Source organism: Lemur catta, chromosome 16, assembly GCF_020740605.2.
Source record: "Lemur catta isolate mLemCat1 chromosome 16, mLemCat1.pri, whole genome shotgun sequence".
Taxonomy (NCBI): Eukaryota; Metazoa; Chordata; class Mammalia; order Primates; family Lemuridae; genus Lemur; species Lemur catta.
In genome coordinates this window covers 1834821-1857553 of record NC_059143.1, presented here as the reverse complement: position 1 = coordinate 1857553, position 22733 = coordinate 1834821, and the positions used below count along the sequence as shown (strand labels likewise).

Sequence of the window (22733 nt, the reverse complement as noted above, 5' to 3'; positions counted from 1 at the left end):
CTCAAGTTTCTGTTCCAATGCCACCTAATCAGAGAGGCTGCCCATGAACACAAGACAAAATGGAGTCCTCCTTTACCCTGGCACTCCTGTTTGTTGTTATAATAATTATATTACTGTTGTCTTTCTTTTTTTTTTGGAGACAGAGTCTCACTCTGTTGCCCAGTCTGGAGTGCAGTGGTGTGATTATGGCTCACTGGCAGCCTCGAACTCCTGAGCTTAAGCAATCCTCCTGCCTCAGCCTCCTGAGTTGCTGAGATTACAGGCATGAGCCACTGCACCCAGCCAGGTAAGTCTTTAAAAGGGGTCTCTACCTGCAGGAACTTCAGACGGTAAGACTGCCAAGCGAAGGCCACGTGAACAAGCCTGAAGCGGACAGGCCTCCCCAGCGTCCCCGTTGCTCTCAGTGCAGCTGAAGCTCAGGGAGGATGGAGGAGGCTCCTCAGGGGAACTGGCCTTGGGGTAGGCTGGGCAAGAGAAGGACTCTGGGGTGCGGGTGGGGCTGCAGTGGTCACTAGGCAGTGGGGAATGTGGCTGGGACATCTGAGACCCTGGTGCGGGTCAAGCTGTCCATCTGTAACACAATGTGGTCTCTTTCCAGCTCCCACAAATTGCCCTCCCAGACTGAGCCCCACAGCGTGCACCATGGGGGCCAGGTGGTGGCCACCTCGGCTCTTCCCTGGCCCTAACCCCACCCTGCTGCTTCCAGGGGTCGTCTCTCACCTCTAGGCCTGGGTCAACAATGCTGGCTTTCCTCCCCTCGAAGCTGCTGCCTGGCTGCTTGGACGGCGTTTTCTGGAGGAAGTCAGAGATCCTTTGAACCAAGAAATCGCGGTCTTTCAGGTTGGCAAAGAGGAAGGTCATTTTACTTTTGGTGCTAATGGACAGAGGGCTGGGCAGGACACTGGAGCTGTCCGCTTTTTCAACAATGGTCACCTGAGAAGACAAAAGCACTCTCTTGGGCATTCCCATGTTAGGACCTGAAGCTGGGTGTGCTTTGTGAATGTGCGACGGCCACAGCAGTCCTGGGGTGTCCCTCCTGGGCGCAGTGTAGTGAGTGGCATGACTGGACTCATACTGACTTTGCCACTTGCTGGGTGTGGCCTTGGGCAAGTTGCTTGCACGTCTAAGTCTTGTTTTTCCTGTGTTGATGGGGGTGAGCAGGACCCTTCTGAGGGCGATGATAAAAATGGAAAGTGCCCGGCCCAGCTGCTGGTCCTGGCTGGCTGCTCAAGGGACGCCAGTCGCTTCTCTGCAGCAGGATGAGCACCCCTCACTGGCATGGCTGTCCCAAGCACTTGTTCCCAGCAGACTCTTCCTGACAGTGTGGGTCCTGGAGCTCGGCTCTGATGCCCTCTGGGTGTGGCTCTTGGGCTGTCAGTGGGTGCAGAGCCTGAGGCCCGCAGGGAGATGGACAAGGGAGCTGAAGGCCAGGAACGGGCAGCAGGCGTGAGTGCTGGCAAGGGGTGAGCGGGGAGCTTGTGCTGAGGACACCTCTGGGGAGCCGGTGACTGAGCTGGTCCCTGGTCCAGCGGGTGAGGCACTGGGGAACAGACGGGGCAGCGGGCCTGGAAACCACCTCGAGATGTGAGCGAGACTGGCTTGAGAGAGGCAGAGAAGGCCAGATAACTGGGTCAGAGTGACCAGGGTTGGGGTGCAGCGTATGTGTGTGGGGGGCACCGGAGAGGGGACAGAGGCTCACCCGAGGCCTCACAGGTCACAGGAGGCAGGCGGGGCTTCTTCTGACCACCAGAAGATGCTGGAGCAATGTAAGCAGGGCTCCAACATGCTCTGAGTGACATTTTAAATTTCACTGGCTGCTGCGGAAGGCTGTGTCATAAAAGGGGTTAGGTGTGGTCAGCACTCCAGTGGTACCCCAAAAGACAACAGCATCTTGGGTGGTGGCTGTGGAAAGGAAGCCCCAGGGGGAGAGGTGGGACGTGCTGTGGTTAGGATGTGGGGGTCAGGAGGAGGTGGGGGGTGCTGTGGTTAGGATGTGGGGATCAGGAAGAGGTAGGGGGTGCTGTGGTTAGGATGTGGGGATCAGGAGGAGGTGGGGGTGCTGTGGTAAGGATGTGGGGATCAGGAGGAGGTGGGGGGTGCTGTGGTTAGGATGTGGGGATCAGGAGCAGGTGGGGGTGCTATCATTAGGATGTGGGGATCAGGAGCAGGTGGGGGGTGCTGTGGTTAGGATGTGGGGATCAGGAGGTAGGGGGTGCTATCGTTAGGATGTGGGGATTAGGAGGAGGTAGGAGGTGCTATCGTTAGGATGTGGGGATCAGGAGCAGGTAGGGGGTGCTATCGTTAGGATGTGGGGATCAGAAGCAGGTGGGGGTGCTATCATTAGGATGTGGGGATCAGGAGGAGGTGGGGGGTGCTGTGGTTAGGATGTGGAGATCAGGAGGAGGTAGGGGGTGCTGTGGTTAGGATGTGGGGATCAGGAGCAGATAGGGGGTGCTGTGGTTAGGATGTGGGGCTCAGGAGCAGGTGGGGGGTGCTGTGGTTAGGATGTGGGGATCAGGAGCAGGTGGGGGGTGCTGTGGTTAGGATGTGGGGATCAGGAGCAGGTGGGGGGTGCTGTGGTTAGGATGTGGGGATCAGGAGGAGGTGGGGGTGCTGTGGTTAGGATGTGGGGATCAGGAGGAGGTGGGGGGTGCTGTGGTTAGGATGTGGGGATCAGGAGGAGGTGGGGGGTGCTGTGGTTAGGATGTGGGGATCAGGAGGAGGTGGGGGGTGCTGTGGTTAGGATGTGGGGATCAGGAGGAGGTGGGGGGTGCTGTGGTTAGGATGTGGGGATCAGGAGGAGGTGGGGGGTGCTGTGGTTAGGATGTGGGGATCAGGAGGAGGTGGGGGGTGCTGTGGTTAGGATGTGGGGATCAGAAGCAGGTGGGGGTGCTGTGGTTAGGATGTGGGGATCAGGAGCAGGTGGGGGGTGCTATCATTAGGATGTGGGGATCAGGAGGAGGTGGGGGGTGCTATCATTAGGATGTGGGGATCAGGAGGAGGTAGGGGGTGCTATCATTAGAATGTGGGGATCAGGAGGAGGTGGGGGGTGCTATCATTAGGATGTGGGGATCAGGAGGAGGTGGGGGTGCTGTCATTAGGATGTGGGGATCAGGAGCAGGTGGGGGTGCTGTCATTAGGATGTGGGGATCAGGAGCAGGTGGGGGCTGCTATCATTAGGATATGGGGATCAAGAGCAGGTGGGGGGTGCTGTGGTTAGGATGTGGGGATCAGGAGGAGGTGGGGGGTGCTGTGGTTAGGATGTGGGGATCAGGAGGAGGTGGGGGGTGCTGTGGTTAGGATGTGGGGATCAGGAGGAGGTGGGGGTGCTATCATTAGGATGTGGGGATCAGGAGCAGGTGCGGGGTGCTGTGGTTAGGATGTGGGGCTCAGGAGCAGGTGGGGGGTGCTGTGGTTAGGATGTGGGGATCAGGAGCAGGTGGGGGGTGCTGTGGTTAGGATGTGGGGATCAGGAGCAGGTGGGGGGTGCTGTGGTTAGGATGTGGGGATCAGGAGCAGGTGGGGGTGCTATCATTAGGATGTGGGGATCAGGAGGAGGTAGGGGGTGCTGTGGTTAGGATGTGGGGATCAGGAGGAGGTAGGGGGTACTATCATTAGGATGTGGGGATCAGAAGCAGGTAGGGGGTGCTGTGGTTAGGATGTGGGGATCAGGAGCAGGTGGGGGGTGCTGTGGTTAGGATGTGGGGATCAGGAGGAGGTGGGGGTGCTGTGGTTAGGATGTGGGGATCAGGAGCAGGTGGGGGTGCTGTGGTTAGGATGTGGGGATCAGGAGCAGGCGGGGGGTGCTGTGGTTAGGATGTGGGGATCAGGAGCAGGTGGGGGGTGCTGTGGTTAGGATGTGGGGATCAGAAGCAGGTAGGGGGTGCTATCGTTAGGATGTGGGGATCAGGAGCAGGTAGGGGGTGCTATCGTTAGGATGTGGGGATCATGAGCAGGTGGGGGGTGCTGTGGTTAGGATGTGGGGATCAGGAGGAGGTGGGGGTGCTGTGGTTAGGATGTGGGGATCAGGAGCAGGTGGGGGGTGCTGTGGTTAGGATGTGGGGATCAGGAGGCGGTGGGGGTGCTGTGGTTAGGATGTGGGGATCAGAAGCAGGTAGGGGGTGCTATCATTAGGATGTGGGGATCAGGAGCAGGTAGGGGGTGCTATCGTTAGGATGTGGGGATCATGAGCAGGTGGGGGGTGCTGTGGTTAGGATATGGGGATCAGGAGCAGGTGGGGGGTGCTGTGGTTAGGATGTGGGGATCAGGAGGAGGTGGGGGGTGCTGTGGTTAGGATATGGGGATCAGGAGCAGGTGGGGGGTGCTGTGGTTAGGATGTGGGGATCAGGAGGAGGTGGGGGGTGCTGTGGTTAGGATGTGGGGATCAGGAGGCTGACCACCTCAGCAAAGGATGGGAGGGGTCCCTTCCTGGGGGCAGCGTGGGAAGGGCACGGTTGGGAGGGACACTGAAGCATCCACCAGTCACACAGTGGAGCTGAGAATGGGTGCAGGAGCCCCTGTGCCCCGCTGGTCAGGACCCCGAGAGAAGGCGTGCTCAGGATGGTCAGCGCTGGCTGACGCACTGTTTTCCATGCTGTCCAGCTGCGGAGCTGTCACAAGAGCAGGGCTTGGCCCTGCAGTGTGAGCTGGTCCTGCTCCCCAGCTGGGCCAGAGCTCTCTGCCATGAGACGTGTCAAGGGCCTGGCAAGAAAAACGCATCTGGGGCCTCAGGTATGAGGACGACCCCACAGCCCACCCCGAGGCCTCGGGGCTGAGTCAGTACAGCACCCAGGACGGACTTATGGGGCCCTGGTGCCAAGAGAATGTGGGTCAGGGCCACATCTGAGCCTCTCAACCTGGAGATTTTGGAGCTATGGCTCTTTTAAGTCTTTTGCCTCTAACTTCCCTTGGGGAAACTGAGGCAGCATATTCTGCCACATCTATTTATAGCTACACCTGCAACTTGGGGGCTTTGTGCAAATGCCAGGGAGGTTTCACTGCTCTAGGTTTTTAATATAATCAAAATACTGTGGTTTAAGTTTTAACTTAAGAACCTCACTGTGCTTCATGCAATTAAAAACAGCCATTCAGTGTGATGTTGGTTGAGTAAATAAAAAAAAAAAAAAAAAAAAACCAGCCAGTGTTCTGCTGGGCCACGAGGAAAAGGAAGCCCTGGGACGTGTCAGGGCCTTTTGTCCGGGAGCACCCCTGGCTGTCCACACCTCTTCACTGCAGCTCAGGACAGACGGCCTTGTTTCCACCAGGATCACTGTGGCAGCCCAGGAAACCCAAGAAAGAGCATCCCTAACAGGTAAGAGCTGACCCCTGCAGCTCTGCTGGAGCCTGAGCCACAGACAGGGCAGCCACGTGGGAGGACTTGGTGAAGTGGCCTCTAAGTGACATGGTGGGAACATCGGAGGACTTGGTGAAGTGGCCTCTAAGTGACGTGGTGGGACTGGCTCAGGGACAGGATCCTCTAAGCCCAGTCAAGGAGCAGGAATTTGCCAGAATTCAATTGCAAGGCCTGGAGGGCAGGACAAATGGACGTTCAGCCATAGGAGGCCCTGGGCTCTGACCAGAGGAGCATGGATCCTACCTGAAGTTCCTCCCATCCCAGCAGGAGCTCTCCCGCAACACCACTGCTCTGTCTTTCTTCTAGGTGAGGGACCCCTGAGGGGGCAACCAGGGTACCCCCACACCCCTGTTATGGCTCCAGCCTCCAGCACAGGGCAGGTGCTTGGGGAGGGGCTCATTCGACCACAGACCTTCCCCGTGTCCTGTCACTGAGTGCCACGGGGCCGCCCAGGCTGCTCACCTCCCTCAGGGGTATGATGAGGTGGCACGCGTCCTCCTCCTTGCTGGCAAAGCAGATGTAGTTGTTGGAGATGAACATCTGGCCAGGGATGTGCAGCTTGTTAAACGGCGTCCACAGGGTGCAGCCTGTGTGGCCATCCAGCCGCTCGTCCCTGGGCAGCCGGAATGTGGCCCGGTAGCACTCGTTCTTGGCTCGGGCATCCAGGTCTCTGGGGAAACAGGTGGGGGGATGGAAGGAAAGGGGACAAGAGCCAGGGCCAGCACGCCCTCAAGGGGGTCTCAGGGCCTCCCCAGGCCTTGGTTTCCACATTAGATTCAGGAACTTTAGGGCTCTCCCATGAGCAGGTCATGCCCAGGGATCTTAAGAGTTCCACAAAAGACACATGTTCAATGACTAAGTAGGACATGGGATGTTCCCATGACCAGCAGAGAGGTAACTAGCAAACAGCGTGCCCTGGCGACCCGACTGCTCTAGACAGGCCTGGCGGCGGACCTAGGCAGCGTATGGCCCTTCCCTGGTACTGCAGGGCGGGCGGTGCCCAGAACCCCTGCCCCTGCCGGCTCAGACAGAGCACGCTGCAGGCCCCGGGCTGCTTCTCCACGGTGGGGGGCCCAGCACCACCCTGAAGCCTGCATAAGCCGCGCTCAATAGGGAGGTGAGGAGCGAAAACGAAAACACAGTGCCTGCTGCTCATGGAAATGTGCGTGCGGATGTCTGATGGCTGTGAAGGTGGCCTTGTGCCGCCCTTAATCTTTCAGTGCCTCTGTCCCCATAAACCTCTCCCAGCCCCCAAGGGAGCATCCCACCCACTTTGGGCGGCCGGCAGCCTGACCACCCACCCTGACCAACAGTGCCAGACACTGTCGCTTTCCAGCCCTGCTTGTTCTTCTGAAAGATGACAAGCCACCCTGTCACTGAAATCAAAAGGGTGATGTCCTTGCACAATGTTCTGGTCCTGAAGGTACACTGCAGAGTCCTGGCCCAGACCACAGCCTGTGGGTGGGTACAAGCCAGGAAATGCCTGGGGGCGGTGCAGTGAGGTCTCTGAACAGTGTGAATTTGGCAGTGCCCACCCTGGCTGAATGAGCCAGGAGCCCAGGGAACCTCTGAGACCTCAGCCAGCCTTGCAGGGTCCCATGAAGCTACAACCTAGGAGCTCAAACAGAAGTGATCTGGAGGTGCTGGGTACCACGATCCATTCCTGTCTACCAATCCTGAGGGACAGGGTGGTGGTGACCTCAGACCTGCACCTGCCTGGTCTCCCCTGCTGGCTTCAGGCCCCAGAGGCCTCTGAGGGCTCCTTGGCCAAGGGGTCTTGCAGAGAGCTGTCAGTTACAGTGGGGTGGAGGCCGTGCACCCCAAGCCCAGAGTACCCCGAGCGTGCCTGGTCAGGTGGTTATATCCCAGCTGCACTGTTCACCAGCTAAGGGACCTCACGCAAGTTACTTCACCTCTTGGTGCCTCAGCTTCTTTCCCAAGCACCTTCTCATCACAGGGCTGCGGGACATAAGGTGTAAAGAGTGTCCTCCACATTGGTGGCATGCCTATCACTAATGTCCCTTGCCTCCCCACACAGTGCTGCAGGCCCTGTTGACTGGGCCTCCTTCCCGAGTGGAAAGCCCGTGAGGCCTGAGTGTGGACGCCCTCTGGGTCTACACACCGGCCGTGGGCTGGGTCCTGGGCGGGCCGGTGGGTCTGGGGCTCCCCCACCTCCAGAGGGCAACACACCGCTTCAGAGCCGAGATGTTCCTGTGCGGCCGGATGGGCCTGGGCAGGGCCTTGTCCTCCAGGAAGCCCTCGCTGTCCAGCAGCTGCCGCATGGCCAGGTTGGCCAGCTGCTCCATGAGCTTGAAGGTCTCACCGATGTTGAGGAACATGGAGAAGAAGAGCTCCTGGTCACGGGTGTCCACACGGATGCTCTCGGGGAAGAGAAGGGTAGCATTCTTCTCCAGCCGCGTGACGTCCACCCACTGCACCACGAGGCTTACTGGGTGCCCACAGGAACAGACACGCCACTGATTAGAACAAGGCAAGGTGGGGCTCCCGGCCCGTCTGCACCCAGGACCACCCCAAGGGAGCCGCTCTCCAAGGCAGCATTTCCTGCATGCCCCTTGGGACCTGGGCCCGGCTATGCTGGGACACGAGCTCCATGAGAAGGGCATGGGCCATCGGGATGCCCACTGCCTCCCAGACCAACCACACTTGGTGAATGCCTGCCCCACACACGGCTGAAAGTGAAAGGAATGAATGTGCACAGGGGAACTGGTTGGGATGAGACCCAAGCAGCTCCACCAAGGGGAGCACACCAATGTGTGAACAGTCACAGCATGGGGTGACCAGCACTGAGGAGGCCAGCCCCTGCTGGGGGGAGGGGACTGATCACCAGCTTTGGCAGGTGAACGCCAAGGGCAGGAAGGGGCACGAGGAGGCTGTCTGCTGAGGGAGGCCAGTGGGAAGGCAGGCTTGCTGGGTTTGGGACCATGGTGCTGGCGGGCCGGGGCCCTTTCTGGGGTGAGGCTGTGACAGGAGCTGGCTCACACTCCGAGGGAGGGACCTATGGCAGGCAATGGGAGTGGCCCATGCCCAAGGCACCACACGACCTAGAATCAGGGCAGATGTGTGCCCTGAACACACCAGCTTAGAAGAGGGCAGGCCTGTAAAGAAGGTCACTGTAGGAAGAATCCCACCAGGGGACAGCGGACATAGTAAGGGCCCACCAGGAGCCGGTATACGCAGGGCCACGCATAGCTAAGTAGGTTCTGGGTTCCAGGGAGACCCCTCTGGAGGCCGTGGGGGGACAGGTGTCTGGGGACCAAAAGGGACTGGAGGGGCTGAGGGTGACAGTGGCCTGGAGGTCCTTACCTTCCTTCCCCAGCAGGAAGGAGTAGAAGCACAGGTGGTTGACTGTCAGGTAGAGCCAGCCCTGCCGGGGCACTCGGCCCTTCCAGAAGCTGCAGGAATAGTAGTTGACCAGCTTCTCGCCCTCGGGCATCCCAAACTGCTTCCGCATCTTTAGCTCCGCCTCCTTGAACTTCCCGGGGTCCTCGTCTCCCTGGGGCTGCAGGTTCTTGTTCTCTTCCGCAATGATGCCCTGGAGGAAGGCAAGAGGACCTGGCTTCCAGCGGGCGCCTGGCCAGGCCAAGGAGCAGGGCAGAGGGTCCCTTGGAGGGCTGACCCATGTCCTTTGTCCTGTCATTTCTCTTTAACGTGACTGTTCCTTTGTTAAAGTGCTATATCAACAACCCAAGTTCTAAACAAACCTTTGAGTGACTCATCCCTGAGTGTCTCCCAGGAATATATGAGACGCATGCGTTAATACATTTCTGTTTTTCTCTTGTCAATCTGTCTTTTGTTAACGGAGCCCCAGCCAGGAACCTAAACAGTCCTGAAGGAGAAAAGGTCTCTCTTTCCTTACACCAGCACCGGTGGGCTGCAATGTGAACACCTCCTCTCTCAAGCCGCCTCTGGGCCCCCTGGAACGCTCCTGCAGGAACTAGCTCTCTGCCTGGGAAAGGGCTCTGGCACCTTCCTCATCACTAAGCCCTGCCTTGGTTTTCTGCTGCCCCTGGTCCTACCGAGTCGGGAGGGTGGTGGAGAGCACAGGGCAGCCCTGGACAGCCATGGTAGGCCAGCCCTCTCTGCAGAAAGGTCCGAGCCCACAGCCATCACCACTGCCCTGCCTTCAGGCCGCCTTCCTGGTCTCAGCACCCTGCTGCTACCTTGCCCCCTCCAGCTGCACCTGGGAGACCCCCACACAGGGAGCAGAGGGGCTGAGAGAGGCTGCTCCACCCTTCCCTCTGCATTCGCCACTGGGGACTCCCCAGCCCACAGCCCTCGGCCACTTTCCAGCCTCTACCCAAGAGTGACATCCCTACCACTAGGGACTGACCGGCCTGGGTCACAGAGTTGGGATTTGCTATTTGTTGGTGGATAGAACCCACCCGTAAAAATCTCTGGGTAGAATTTTAATTACGGATTTAATTTCTTTAATAGTTTTAGGCATTTTTAGGTTTCCTGTTTCTTCCTGAGCCTGAGCCAGTTTCAGTAAGTTATATTATGTGGTAGGCCAAACAACGGCCCGCAAAGATGTCCCCATTCTAATTCCCAGAACCTGAGAGAATATGTTACCTTATTTAGCAAAAGGGGTTTTGCAGACGTGATTAGGGACTCTGCAGATGTGATGAAGGATTTCGAGAGGGGAAGATGATCCTGGATAATCTGGGTGAGCCCAGTGTAATCCCAAGGGTCCTTATAAAGAGGGAAGCGAGGGTCTGAGTCACGGAAAGGAGATGACAAGAGAGGGGAGACAGACAGAGGGAGAACGGGAGAGGCTGCAGATGCTACTGCTGGTGTAAAGATGAAGGAAGGGGCCAAGAAGCAAGGAGTACAAGCGCCTGGAAGTTGGAGAAGGCCAGGCAAGGACTCTGCCCTAGAGCCTCTGGAAGGAGCGCAGCCCTGCCCACACCTTGCTCTGCGCCCAGTGAGACCTACTCCAGACCCCCGCCCTCCAGAACTGTAAGGTAGTATTTCGTGTTCTTTTAAACCACTAAGTTTATGATAACTTATTACAGTAGCAATTGGAAACTAATACATATTATTCTAGTAAAGTGCCCATTTTGTCTAAATTCTTGAATTTACGGGCTTAAGGCTGTTTATGGTGTTCTCTCTCTCTGCGTAAAGCTCTGCCTCTCACGGGTGCTGCTCACGTTTCCAGCCCTGCGCAGCCGAGGTTCCTGCTCTGTCCCGCGGCAGAGCCTGGAATTAACTTCAGCCCACTGTGATTGTCTTCTGTCTACTTTCTTGGTTTCTCTGGAGTTATTTTTCTAACTTACTGAGTTTGACACTTGGCTCATTCATTTTGTTCATTCTTCTTCTATAAGATTTAAGGCTTTAAATTTCCTCTGTGTATCACTTTCACTGCATCCCACAAATTCTGACATGGAGTGGTACTTCAATTATTTTTCTGTTCTAAATGTTTTCTAATTTCCATTTCTTCTTTGACCCATGAGTCACTCAGGACTTTTCTGTTGCTGATTAGTTCATCTGGGTCTGGCCTATATCCAGGAGGCATTCAGTAGTTGCTGTTACTACTACTAGTGCCCAGCTCGTTCACCAGGAGAGGGGAGGCCTGCCCCATCCTCCCTGCCTGTGTTTCTCCAGAGACAGAGGCAGCACAGGTCCTGCCTTGAGCCCCAAAGTGCACACAGCAAAGCTGAGAAACTTGGTACCATCTGCCTAGGTCTGTGAAGTGCTGTATTATATAATGAATTCACAAGGGCCTACCCAAAGACAATCTGTATCACGAAACATTGACCTAGTAAGAGCCCTTCCAGGAATCTAACTTAAGGCATTAATCTAACAGAAAGAAACACACACAAACCTATACATTCAGATAAACACTCATATAGTGTTAATTACCTTTCAAAGAGGAACCAACCTCAGTGTCATCATGTTGTAAGCTTTTACACATTGCCATAATTCTCATAATCATTATTTTGATTGCTATAAAAATGCCATTAAGTATGCTATATACTACTTAACAAGTCCCCTGAATATAAAGCACTTAGCACAGTAAGCATACAGAAAGTACTGAATAAATGTGAGCAAGTATTATTTCTCTCATTTTGCAGGGGAGAGAACAGCTGCCTTTCCCCTCTTATCATGGGACTGGGAGACACTGTTTCCAGCTTTTTTGCTAATACAGTGTTGCTGGAAACATCTTGATACATGCGTCATTCTGCACATATGAATATACATGAACACCCTGGAGAGTAAATTCTAAGGAATGGAATTGCTGGGTAAAGGGTATGTGCCTTTTGGCCGGGCGCGGTAGCTCACGCCTGTAATCCTAGCACTCTGGGAGGCCGAGGCGGGTGGATTGCTCGAGGTCAGGAGTTCAAAACCAGCCTCAGCAAGAGCAAGACCCCGTCTCTACTAAAAATAGAAAGAAATTATCTGGCCAACTAAAAAATATATATAGAAAAAAATTAGCCGGGCACGGTGGCGCATGCCTGTAGTCCCAGCTACTCGGGAGGCTGAGGCAGTAGGATCGCTTAAGCCCAGGAGTTTGAGGTTGCTGTGAGCTAGGCTGATGCCACGGCACTCACTCTAGACCTGGCAACAGAGTGAGACTGTGTCTCAAAAAAAAAAAAAGAAGAAAAAAAAAAAAAAAGGGTATGTGCCTTTTAAAATGATGGTTTTTTTTTTTTTAAACAGGGTCTCAATACATTAACCAGACTGAAGTGCAGTGGCTATTCACAGGCGCAATCATAGTTCACTGCAGCCTTAAGCTCCTGGGCTCAAGTGATCATCCTGCCTCAGTCTCCCAAGTAGCTGGGACTACAGGTGCATGCCATCATGCCCAGCTAATTTTTAAATTTTTTATAGAGAAGATCTTGCTATGTTGCCCAGGCTGGTCTTGAGCTCTTGGGCTTAAGTGATCCTCCCACCTTCGCCTCCCAAAGTGTTGCAATTATAGGCATAGGCCATCTCGGCTGGCTTAGCATTAGTTTTATAATAAAAACATACCTCAAAATATCCTATCATTTCCAGCTTCTTCCTCTGTTAGCCAAAGGACTGGCAAACAGAGTTGTATGTCTGCATGTTTGTTCCAAGACACTTTACAAGAAAGAGAAACTCTAAGCCAAGCTTCAGTCAGACTCCAGCAGCCAGCCAGGGTAGAAAGGAGCCTTCAGGGCAATGAGTTCAACTGTGCCTTTCAACTCCAAAGAGTGGAGATAAAATCTACACTGTGCTGGCTGAAGATTAAATAAGGTAACATACGTGAACAATGCTAGCCAGAGAAGGGGAATGAGAACTGCTAGCTGAACGTGAACCTTACATGTATCTTGCCCTTGATGAAGGTGGTGATATCTTCCTCATTGTCAAAGATGGACAGCGTCTGGAGCAAGTTATTTTCCAGCCATTCCCAGTGTTTTGTGATCTCTTTGCGGGAAGAACCTAGCAGATGTTTGATGAAGAAAAGAAAAGAAAAATCATAAAATCACCAGGCCTTAAACACAAAGGAGAAAGATTAAAACGCACGACCCAATTTGCTATATTCAAGTGACTGGAAGCTTCAAGGTGCTTACTCTTTTCCTTCTTAACCTTTATGTACATGTCTATAACAAAAGTAATAAACGGTCCTGATAAAAAACAAAAAGTTGACAAATTCAGGCAGAATGGCAGTCATACGGGGGATGAAACCTCTGTCCCTGACACCAAGAGTGAGAGTCACCACTGGTTTCCTATGTGTCCTTGTAGAAATAGTCTATGCTTTGGCAAGTTTGAAGACTTTTCTTCTGGTTGAAAGAACTTAATGTGGCCTTCGATATCTATGTGATTAGTTAGACGCAGTCACACTGCGTGTGAGTGAGTTCAGCTCTTTCCTGAGCACTCAAGTGTCCACAGACGCCTGCTGGAGCTTCCTGCAGGACTCCAGGCCCCTGGCCAGCCGGGCTCACTCACCAGCTGCGCAGGTGAGTGTCTGCCCCACCTAGGAGGTGGTCCCTGTCTTCTGCAGATCCAGTGCAGATGGAAAAGAGTACAGAGGGCAGCACAATGCCATTCCCAAAGGGTGGGAGAACCGTTCACTCCCATCAGGGAATCAGGGAAGGGGTTCCTGGGCAAGAGTAAAGGGATGAGAAGAGGTTTCTGCCTAGCCTGGCTCCCCCTGCCCCTGTCACCCCACTTTCTGGGGTTCTGCATGTGCTTGGCATGGGGTTTGCACTCAAGAACTGTTTTTTGAATGAATGCACATAGAATAAGGAGAGGAGTGAACACTCTGCGTTGTTCTCAGCTGTCCTGGGGTGGGGCAGTCTACAGACCATGAGCCCCCAGGAGGCCCAGTGAGTCATGGGGCCCACCAGGCATGCAGGAAGCACCAGCCAGGACACAAGTCCAGTGTGCCTGTGTACTGGACGCCTTTCCTCGGGTGCCAGCGCCCGGCCACTCATCCTTCCCTACCTGACAACACTCTCCTGCAGCTCAAGACTCAGCCCTGACCCTGCCTGGCCAGGCCGCGCTGGGTCACCTGCTCACTGCTCTGTCACTGCTCTGCCCGGCCGGTCCTGGTGGGGGTTGATTTGTTTCTTTACGTGTCCTCAAGTGGGTCCCTAACCTGACAAGCAACTCCACAGGGAAGATTCTCCTCCGATGGGCCTGGGGAGGATGAAAGTGATTGAACCCAGAACTACACGACTTACAGTAAGTCACAACGGGCTACCAGAAGTACCCCTGGAAGCCCCTAAATCATCCCCAAATGAACTTTAACTTTTTTTTTTTCATTTTTCTTTGCACTTCTATTATGGCCTCCCTCCCTGGTGCACAGAGGCCAAAGTCTAGTTAGTAGGAGGAGGGACTTGCTTCTCTCTGTCTTTTTGCCAAGAACACATAGTTGAATTTGGAAGTTAAATTTACAAGTGATGCAATTCTACTGTATCATTTTCTTTTACGTACACATTCCTGGCAAACTAAAACAGAAGAAATCTTCCCCACACTGCTTGTGCAGACCTGTCTGTACTTTAATTATAAATGTTTACATATGTGCGTTTAAAAGAATTACAGTTAAAAGTAACTCAATCTTCATTTAATACTGAGGAAACTATACCATCTCTATGCTAGGTACTGGGGAAAAAAAGAATACAATAGCTAATTAGATTAAGTGCTATTTCTGTTTTCAGAATTTTCCATCAATTTCTCATTCTTAGAACACCTTGGAGACAGGTGCTATCATTTTCATTTTACAGGATGAAGCTGATGCACAGAGAGGTGAAGTTAGTTACCCGAGGCCACACAGCTGGGAGGTGACCAAACCAGAACCCTAACCCAGGCTGTCTGGTTGCAGAGCCTGCCCTGGCCCTCGGGAGCTCCCAGTCTAATGGGAAAGACTTCAGCGTAGAGACATGTCAAGTCCAGAGGAGTAAGAAGGAAGGATGGGCACACAGCTCTGGGGAGTCTGGGAAGGTGTTCCTAGGAGGTGATGTCCGAGCAAGTTCTCAACAGTATGGGAACAAAGGTTAGGTGGGCTTGGAGAGACACTGTGCATGGAGCCAGGAGGGGCACAGTCTAGTGGAGGGCCAGGGTGTGAACTGGGAAGAGGAGGCCAGAAATGGAGGCAGCAGACTCCTGGAGTCCTCAGACACTAGGCTCGAGGGTAAGCATTCACTGGGCAGGTGCTGGCAGGGCCACGTCTGGTTTTGGTGAGCTGCTTCTGGGGCCCAGCTTGGCTGGCAGGAGCAGGGGAGGTCAGGTGTGTGGCCAGGAGCCATGGACTGGTGCTCTGCAGTGTGGTTGTGGTCAGGCCTCCCCTAGCACCAGGCCTGCTGTGACCAAAGGGATTCCCACTCTGTACCACAAGTTCTTCCCTCCCCAGGGAGAGGCAGCTATTGCTGCCATCCTTCCCTGCCCCCTGCCCAGGAACCAGAGAACACTGCTGAGACAGAGATGCTGACCTCTAGGCACACACTGACCTCCTCAGCCTGTTCAGGGATGGCCCCACCCCACAGGAAGCCCCTCCTCCTGGGGGCAAATCCTTGCTGCCCAGCACCCACTCAGGTTCTGGAACTAGGAGATCAGGGGTTCTACTGGGCTTCCCCTTTTGGCCTTGGGCAAACTCCCCTTTCTGACCCTTATTAGGGTTACTGGACCCTACAGTGGGAGGAGGCATACTGCCGCTAGGGTGCCAGGACAGAGGTGGCTTCTTGGGGTCTGCCCGCCTGTGCCTTCACTCCCTTGGCCCCTCCCTTCCTGAGGCTGGGGTCTAGCTATGAGGTCTACAGACTTTTGAGTCTTGTCATCTTTTCCTAAGCCTCCAAGAAAGACATTATCCTGGAGGACAAGGACACTGTGGCTTCTAGTCCAGAGAAGTATTCAGCAACGCAGCTGGGAGCAGGTGCTCTGGGTCTAAACTGCAACTCTGTGTGACTTCGAGCCGGTTACTGAACCCCTCTGGGCCAGAGTTTCCTCATCTTCAAAATAGAGAAGACCAAAGTACATATGCCTTCAGGAGATGCCAGGAGGTGCAGATGGGCACCTGGCACATAAAAGTGCTATCTGAGCCTGTCATTTTATCAGAGCAACCTCAGCTCCGGAGCCTCTAAAAAGGGAATCTGGGGAAGAGTGGGTACATTTCCTCCAAGGAGGACTATAGGGGATTCTCATTATTCACGGTACTTATATTCTATAAAGTTCCCAGAACACTGAATTAGTGAATACTGAACCATTACTCCAGAGGAAACACAGGGTTAGGTTTCTGTAAGCCTTTGGTCACAACATTTTTGTCAACTGATCAGTACATAACTGTCCTACGTGTGTTTCTGTTTAAACACACCTTATTTTTTTTTGCTGTTAATTCAAGATGGATAAAAGACACCTTATTTAATATATATTATTCATTAGCATTGAACTCACAGTCAACAGCACTGTAACTCATGTCTGAATGCAGCTTATCAAACATGTATTTTCTCTGTAAAGCACAACACAGCCTTCTTGCACTTAGGAACAATAGCGCTTCGGCACTATGTTGGGGGCCCTTTTAAACAGTGAAATCACCAAGAAAAAGCTCACAAATATGAAAACCATGGCACTAAACAGACCATGAGAGGACACTTCCTTACAGCCTGAGAACTGACACAAGAGGGCAGAATGTAGCTCCTTCCACATCAGCTGGGGACGTTGGCATCGAGGGACTTAACTGTTCACTGCTCTGTGCATGCACATGTCCGCAAATGTTCCCAAACGACCACAAAAGCACTGGAAGTGCTGATTTGGGCGTTACAAATATATTTTAGTGAGTAGGTGAATTTGAAATTGGAATCCTTTTTTTTTTTTTTTTTTGAGACAGTCTTGCTCTGTTGCCTGGGCTAGAGTACCGTGGCGTGAGCCTAGCTCTCAGCAGCCTCACATTCCTGGGCTCAAGTGATCCTTTTGCCTCCTTCCCGAGTAGCTGAGACTACAGGCATGTGCCACCATGCTTGGCTAATTTTTTCTATATAGTTTTAGTTGTCCAGCTAATTTCTTCCTATTTTTTTAGTGGAGACGGGGTCTCGCTCTTGCTCAGGCTGGTCTCCAACTCCTAACCTCGAGCGATCCGCTCGCCTCGGCCTCCCACAGTGCTAGGATCACAGGCGTGAGCCACCGCGCCAGGCCTGAAATGTGGAATCCTTAAACAATGAGGCCTGACTGTACCTGCCTTGAGAAAAGGGGGGCATGAGAACACGGGCACTGGTGAACCCTGAGCCTGAGCCCTCAGAGGCACATGTGGCTCCATGGGGCTGCCCTCGCCTGCCCTGTCCCTGTGACCAGCAAAGCAGCCTTCCTAAGCCACGGCTCTTCTGCTTCCCTCTTGTCGGCCTGGGCCGTGCTGTCTGAACTGGGGGCAGCACCCACCAGGCCCTCAGCAGGCAACACTGCCCAGGAACACAGGCTACACGCCCCTCCCTTTTGGTGGTGGCCTCTCTGGGCAAGCCATGCCCAACCCCCCTCACTACTCAGGGCACCTACCACATGCCACGGTCCAGTAGACCTGTGAGTCCTGGGTCTGGTGCAGGATGCGGTAAGGGGCCACTCGAGCGCTGGAGTCCAGCACCACGTCCAGGGTACCCACGAGAAGACCTGGGAGCAGGGCAGAGACAGGTAGAGGGTGAGGGCAGGGCGGTGCTGAGGGGCCCCTGGGGGCTGAGCCTGGCTGGAGGCAACAGGGATGGTGACCAGCCCAGGAAGGAAAACACCTCGAGTCACCCCCATGGCCACAGGCCTTCAGCCAGTGTCTGATGCCTATCAAAAAAATCCCCTGCTACTTCTTCCCGAAGGCTGCTTCTACCCCGGCTCAGAAACACTTGCAGGCAGGGCTGAGGCAGGCCGTACAGAGTCAAAGCTTAAAGGGTTTCTGGGAGGACTTCTTTAAGAACAATTCAAAATTAGTTTCGAAAACAAGTATTTCTTTAGAATGAGAAAGTACAACAGTTACAAATTAAAACAAAAAAGGAATAGTACCACAAATATCACAAAATCCAGAAAAATAACACAACAATTTATTAACCACCAGACACATCTAAAATATGTCTTCCCCTGATATTTTTGGCCGTGTTCTCTGATTTCTTCTTCACAGGACAATGATTCTGTGGCATCATTTTCCATATCACGAACAGAAAGAGAATGTAGTCTTTCCTCTGCCAAGGGATCACAATTTTTTATTACTGAAAATTTAAGGTAGTTTTTTTCAGCCTCAAAAGTCATGACTCAAAGGACATAAATTTTCAGAATTGTCAAATTTGGGAAAATATTGATTTTTTTTTTTATTTCTGAATGGAAGCATTTTAGAGCATTTCGAGTTTTTCTTCTCATCACGGATACCCTTTGGATTGATGACAAGTACTGAGTTGTGGTCTGCTATCTTTGTCAATGTCACTACTTCCCCAGAAATCAGCACAAAATATATCTTTTACCATTGTTTGATTCACTTCTCATTAATTGAATTATCAAAAAATCTAAATACCTGTTTATTCTTCTTATTTTTTCTTCCTTTTAATGAAGTGCTGCTTTTGGTGTGATCTGAAAATATTTTGTTCCCATTTCCCTGTTGACATCAGAACAATTTCTATTGATTTTATTACTCAATTTTAACACTTGTTTCAAGTCCATTATTTAATCTGATTTTTTTCTCCAGTCTTTAGTAAATAAAATGAATGATTATTAAAGACGATACTCTTTACATATATCCAACTCAGAAGTTAGTAATATCTCACTTGTTTTACTGAAATGTTCTAAAATATCTCTCTAAGTTGTAGAAAAAAGGGCATACGTAAGCTCTATCAATGTTTGGAACAAACTTTTTTTCATTATTCATGTTGGAGTTTCTCTTCTGGTCTTGGAAATTTCATCGTCGAGTCTGTAAACTGTTGGCACATCCATGTCACAGGACCTGAAAGCTTTTTAATGAGCCAACCATCTCCTCACACTCAGACTCTTAATGAAAAGTCCAGACTGGCATGTTTTTGAAAGCTGGCGTGAATAAAACCACATCACTGACTGTTCCTCTCCTAGGGGGACAGTGCCCAGGAGGCCATTATGTCTATGATGGCACAAGGAAGGCCATGGCAGAGGCCACAGCAGAACATACCTGCTATGTGGAGGTTGAGGGAGCTGAGGGTTTTCAAGGAATGGTTCCCTGGGGGGACCCTAGGAGCTCAGTCTTGGGGGACAGAGATGAGTGAGGGGAAAGGAGAAGAGCCTGCAGGGGGGCCTTCTCGGCTCAGGAGAGGGACGTGAACAGCGGTGCACCCGCAGCTCCCCACCCGTGCACCGCGATGACCCACATAAACACGGCCCGCACAGCCCGGTGCTGGAAGCACACCAGCCAGATCTGACGCACCGGGACGCCAGTGTCAACAGGTGGTGCTGGCCACCCAGTGCCTGCCTCTCCTCAGTGGGCTTCCAGTAGCTTCCAAGTCGACCACAGAACTCCCCAAAGGGGCTGCTGTCTAACTCCCACTGAACAAGCTTGGTCCGGAAGGCAGGTCTCGCATGGATGCACGAGGCCCACTGGGAAGGAGTCTTAAGTGTTGAAGAGAACAGAGTTTTCTTGGAAATGGTACAGTCTCTCCCACATTAAGAGGTGTGGCCCAGAGGACTGGTGGCAGAAGTCACCCATGGGAAGCCTCTGTCTGCCTCTGGCAGGACAATACTAGCTGCTAACACTGACAATCAGGACATTTCACAGAAAATTCTCTTGATAAATTGGAAGATGTGAGCACACTGGGCCCACATTCCTGCAGGGAAACAACCAGTTCCCCCAGGAGCACACGCACCGTGTCTCCCCTCAGGGCCGGCCCTGAGCCGGGGCCAGCTGCGCTCCTGCCTGTCCACGCGGGCCGGAGCCCGTGACCACACCTGTGGTGGCATCCAGTGGCCTCCCCTGGATCTCACGTGCCACACAATTCCAGGGGTGCCTGTCCAGCCCCATCCTGTCGGCGGTGGGGCCCGGACGTGCAAAGGGGCGCCCCGGCCGGCTACCCAGCCCTGGGAACACGCCGTGCTGGTGACAAGGCCTGGGCTGGCAGCTCTGGGGACACCAGAGGCAGGAAAGGGGGGGAGGAGAGGCTGGAGGCCCGGGGGCTGCGGCGGCTCTGGGGACCTCTGAGCTTGCAATTCCTTGGGGAGCTGGGCATGAAGAAGGGGCAAGGAAAACATGTGCTTGTGTCACTTGGCCCGAGAGGCACTTGGGGAAACTGAGGCGGTGGGCGAGCTCGCGAACTCCGTCTGCGAGCCCCCACTGCAGGGCCGCACGCGCGGGGCAGGGCGCCCCCGCCCCCCGGCTGGCGCCCCCGCGCGGCCTCACGCCGCCCGCCCCGTCGTCACCGCCCCCGCCCGGCCCCGGGTCCCCGGCCTGGCGCCTGCGGGCCCCGCGCGCCGACCAGCGCGTCCGCGGCGACGCCCCGAGGCCCGGCCTGTCCCCGCCGGCCCGCCCGGCCCCGGCCCTCTCACCCGTGAGGCCGCCGCCCTTGCCGTGGCCCCGGCGCCGCTGCAGCACGAAGAAAGGGTTCGCCCGCTCCGTCACCCACAGCGCGTTGGCCACCAGCACCTCCTCCGGGCTCAGCCACATCGCGGGGCCGCTCGCACCCGCCGGGCCCGCGAGGCGGAAGCGCCGCCGCCGTCGCCGCGCCGGAGCCGAGCGGGTGGGGCGGGGCGAGCGGGCGGCGCCCCCTGGCGGCCCCGGCGCGCACTGCAGCCGGCCCGGGTCGGGCGTCCGCCTCGCTCCGCCGTCCGCGCGCGGCGGGTCCGCACAGCGGCGAGACGGTCGGGCAGAGCAGGGCCTCCGGCGTTTGCAAAATCTGTTCAGAGTTTGGGGAAGAATGACAGAAATAGGTGAACATGGCTGACAGCTGGAGTGATCCGCAGTGTTCTGAGAGGTCAACCTTCTAGATGCAGGGCCGCGCGCGGTGGCTCACGCCTGCAATCCTAGCTGTGGGAGGCCGAGGCGGGAGGATCGCTGGAGGTCAGGAGTTCGAGACCAGCCTGAGCGAGACCCCGTGTCTACTAAAAATAGAAAGAAATTAGCTGGACAGCTAAAAATATATATAGAAAAAATTAGCCGGGCGTGGTGGCGCATGCCTGTAGTCCCAGCTACTCGGGAGGCTGAGGCAGGAGGATCGCTTGAGCCCAGGAGTTTGAGGTTGCTGTGAGCGAGGCTGACGCCACGGCACTCACTCTAGCCGGGCAACAGAGCGAGACTGTGTCTCAAAAAAAAAAAAAAGTTGCAGGGCTGGTTCTCCTTCAAAGTTAGGAAGCTTAAACTGATCTTGTCATTATCTTGTCATTGTGCTCTCTACAGAGAGCCCTCAAGAATGTGGAAGTACTGTGCTTGTTCACAGCCCGAGAGGAGGAAAAGGGCTGTCTTGGTCCTTCACCCAGTTGCGTAGGATCACTTAGAGGCTGATTAAACACAGACCAGAAGATCTGATTTCTAACAAGTTACTCAGTGATGCTGACGCTGCTGACCTGGAGACCACCCTTTGAGAACTATTTTTCGTAAGAAGGGAAAGAACGAGCATTTATTGTGTACTTAGCGTGTGCTAAGCCTTTTATTTTCTGAGATATAATTCACATTCCATAAAATTCACCCTTTTAAAGTGCAAAATTTAGTAGTTTTTAGTATATTCATAAAGTTGTACAACTGTTACCACTAATTCCAGAACATTTTCATCACCTCAAAAAGAAACCCCTTAGCATTAGCTGTCACTCACCATTCCTCCTCCCCTCTGGCTCTGGCAACCACCCATGTATTTCGGTCTCTATAGATTTCGCCCATTCTGGACATTTCATACAAATGTATTATACAAAATGGATTATACAATATGAAGCCCTTTGTGTCTGGCGTCTTTCACTTACCATAAATGTGTTTAAGGTTCATCCGTGTTGTAGCATGTATCAGCACTTCACTCCTTTTTATGGCTGAACAATATTTTATGGTATGGATAGAGCACACTTGTTGATTCATTCATCATTTGATGGACATTTGGATTGTTTTCCCCTTTTGGCTGTTATGAACAATGCTGCCATGAATATTTGTGTACAGATTTTTGTGTTTTTAATTCTCTTGGGCATATCCCTAGGACTGACCTTGTTGAGTCATATGGTAAAGCTACGTTTAACTTTTTAAGCAACCATGAAACTTCTCCAAAGCAGCTGCACCACTTCACATTCCCACCGGCAATGTATGAGAGCTCCAATTTCTCCATATCTTGTCAACACTTGTTACTGTCTCTTTTTTTATGATAGCGATTTCTTAAGGGTGTGAAGTGGTACCTCACTGTGGTTTGGATTTGTATTTCCCTAGTGACAAATGATGTTGAGCATCTTTTCATGTTCTTGTTGGTCATTTGCATATTTTCTTTGGAGAAATGTCTATTCATATTCTTTGCCGATTTTAAAATTGGGTTGTCTTTTTATTGAGTTGTAAGAGTTCTTTATATACTCAGATACTAGATATATGCCATTAAGCCTATTTCTTATTTAATTATTTACAGAGTCTCACTCTGTTTCCCAGGCTAGCGTGCAGTGGTGTCAGCCTAGCTCACAGCAACCTCAAACTCCTGGGCTCAAGCGATCCTCCTGCCTCAGCCTCCCGAGTAGCTGGGACTACAGGTGCGCACCATGGCCCCAAATAATTTTTCTATTTTTAGTAGAGACGGGATCTCGCTCTTGCTCAGGCTGGTCTCCAACTCCTGAGCTCAAGCGATCCTCCTGCCTCGGCCTCCCAGAGTGCTAGGATTGCAGGCGTGAGGCACCGCACCCGGCCTCTTACATTATTTTAAATCTAATCCCCACATATCAACCCTGTTGAGGTAGGTATTTTATGATCCCTATTTCAAAGATAAAACTGAAATCCAAACAGGTGAAATGATTTGCCAGGTTCACA

General features: G+C 53.3%; 1 protein-coding gene across 6 annotated transcripts in view; it reads right to left on the bottom strand.

The window, feature by feature from the left end:
- The window catches only part of TBC1D9B (TBC1 domain family member 9B), a 38452-nt gene extending 17977 nt beyond the window's left edge, over positions 1-20475 (bottom strand). For 5 of the 6 annotated variants that reach the window (XR_006729265.1, XM_045527721.1, XM_045527722.1 and 2 more), the window contains exons 1-7: positions 20300-20468; positions 17318-17428; positions 12657-12775; positions 8678-8906; positions 7544-7802; positions 5816-6023; positions 721-933 (exon numbers count right to left, since the gene is read on the bottom strand). Coding sequence is in view for 5 of the 6 variants with exons in the window: in XM_045527721.1 (XP_045383677.1) it covers positions 721-933; positions 5816-6023; positions 7544-7802; positions 8678-8906; positions 12657-12775; positions 17318-17428; positions 20300-20417 (1257 nt within the window). In the remaining variant the exon portion in view is untranslated. Of the gene's footprint in view, positions 1-720; positions 934-5815; positions 6024-7543; positions 7803-8677; positions 8907-12656; positions 12776-17317; positions 17429-20299 lie in introns of all 6 variants that reach the window. The other variant, XM_045527720.1, reaches the window with a different exon arrangement.
- Positions 20476-22733: the final 2258 nt, after the last annotated feature.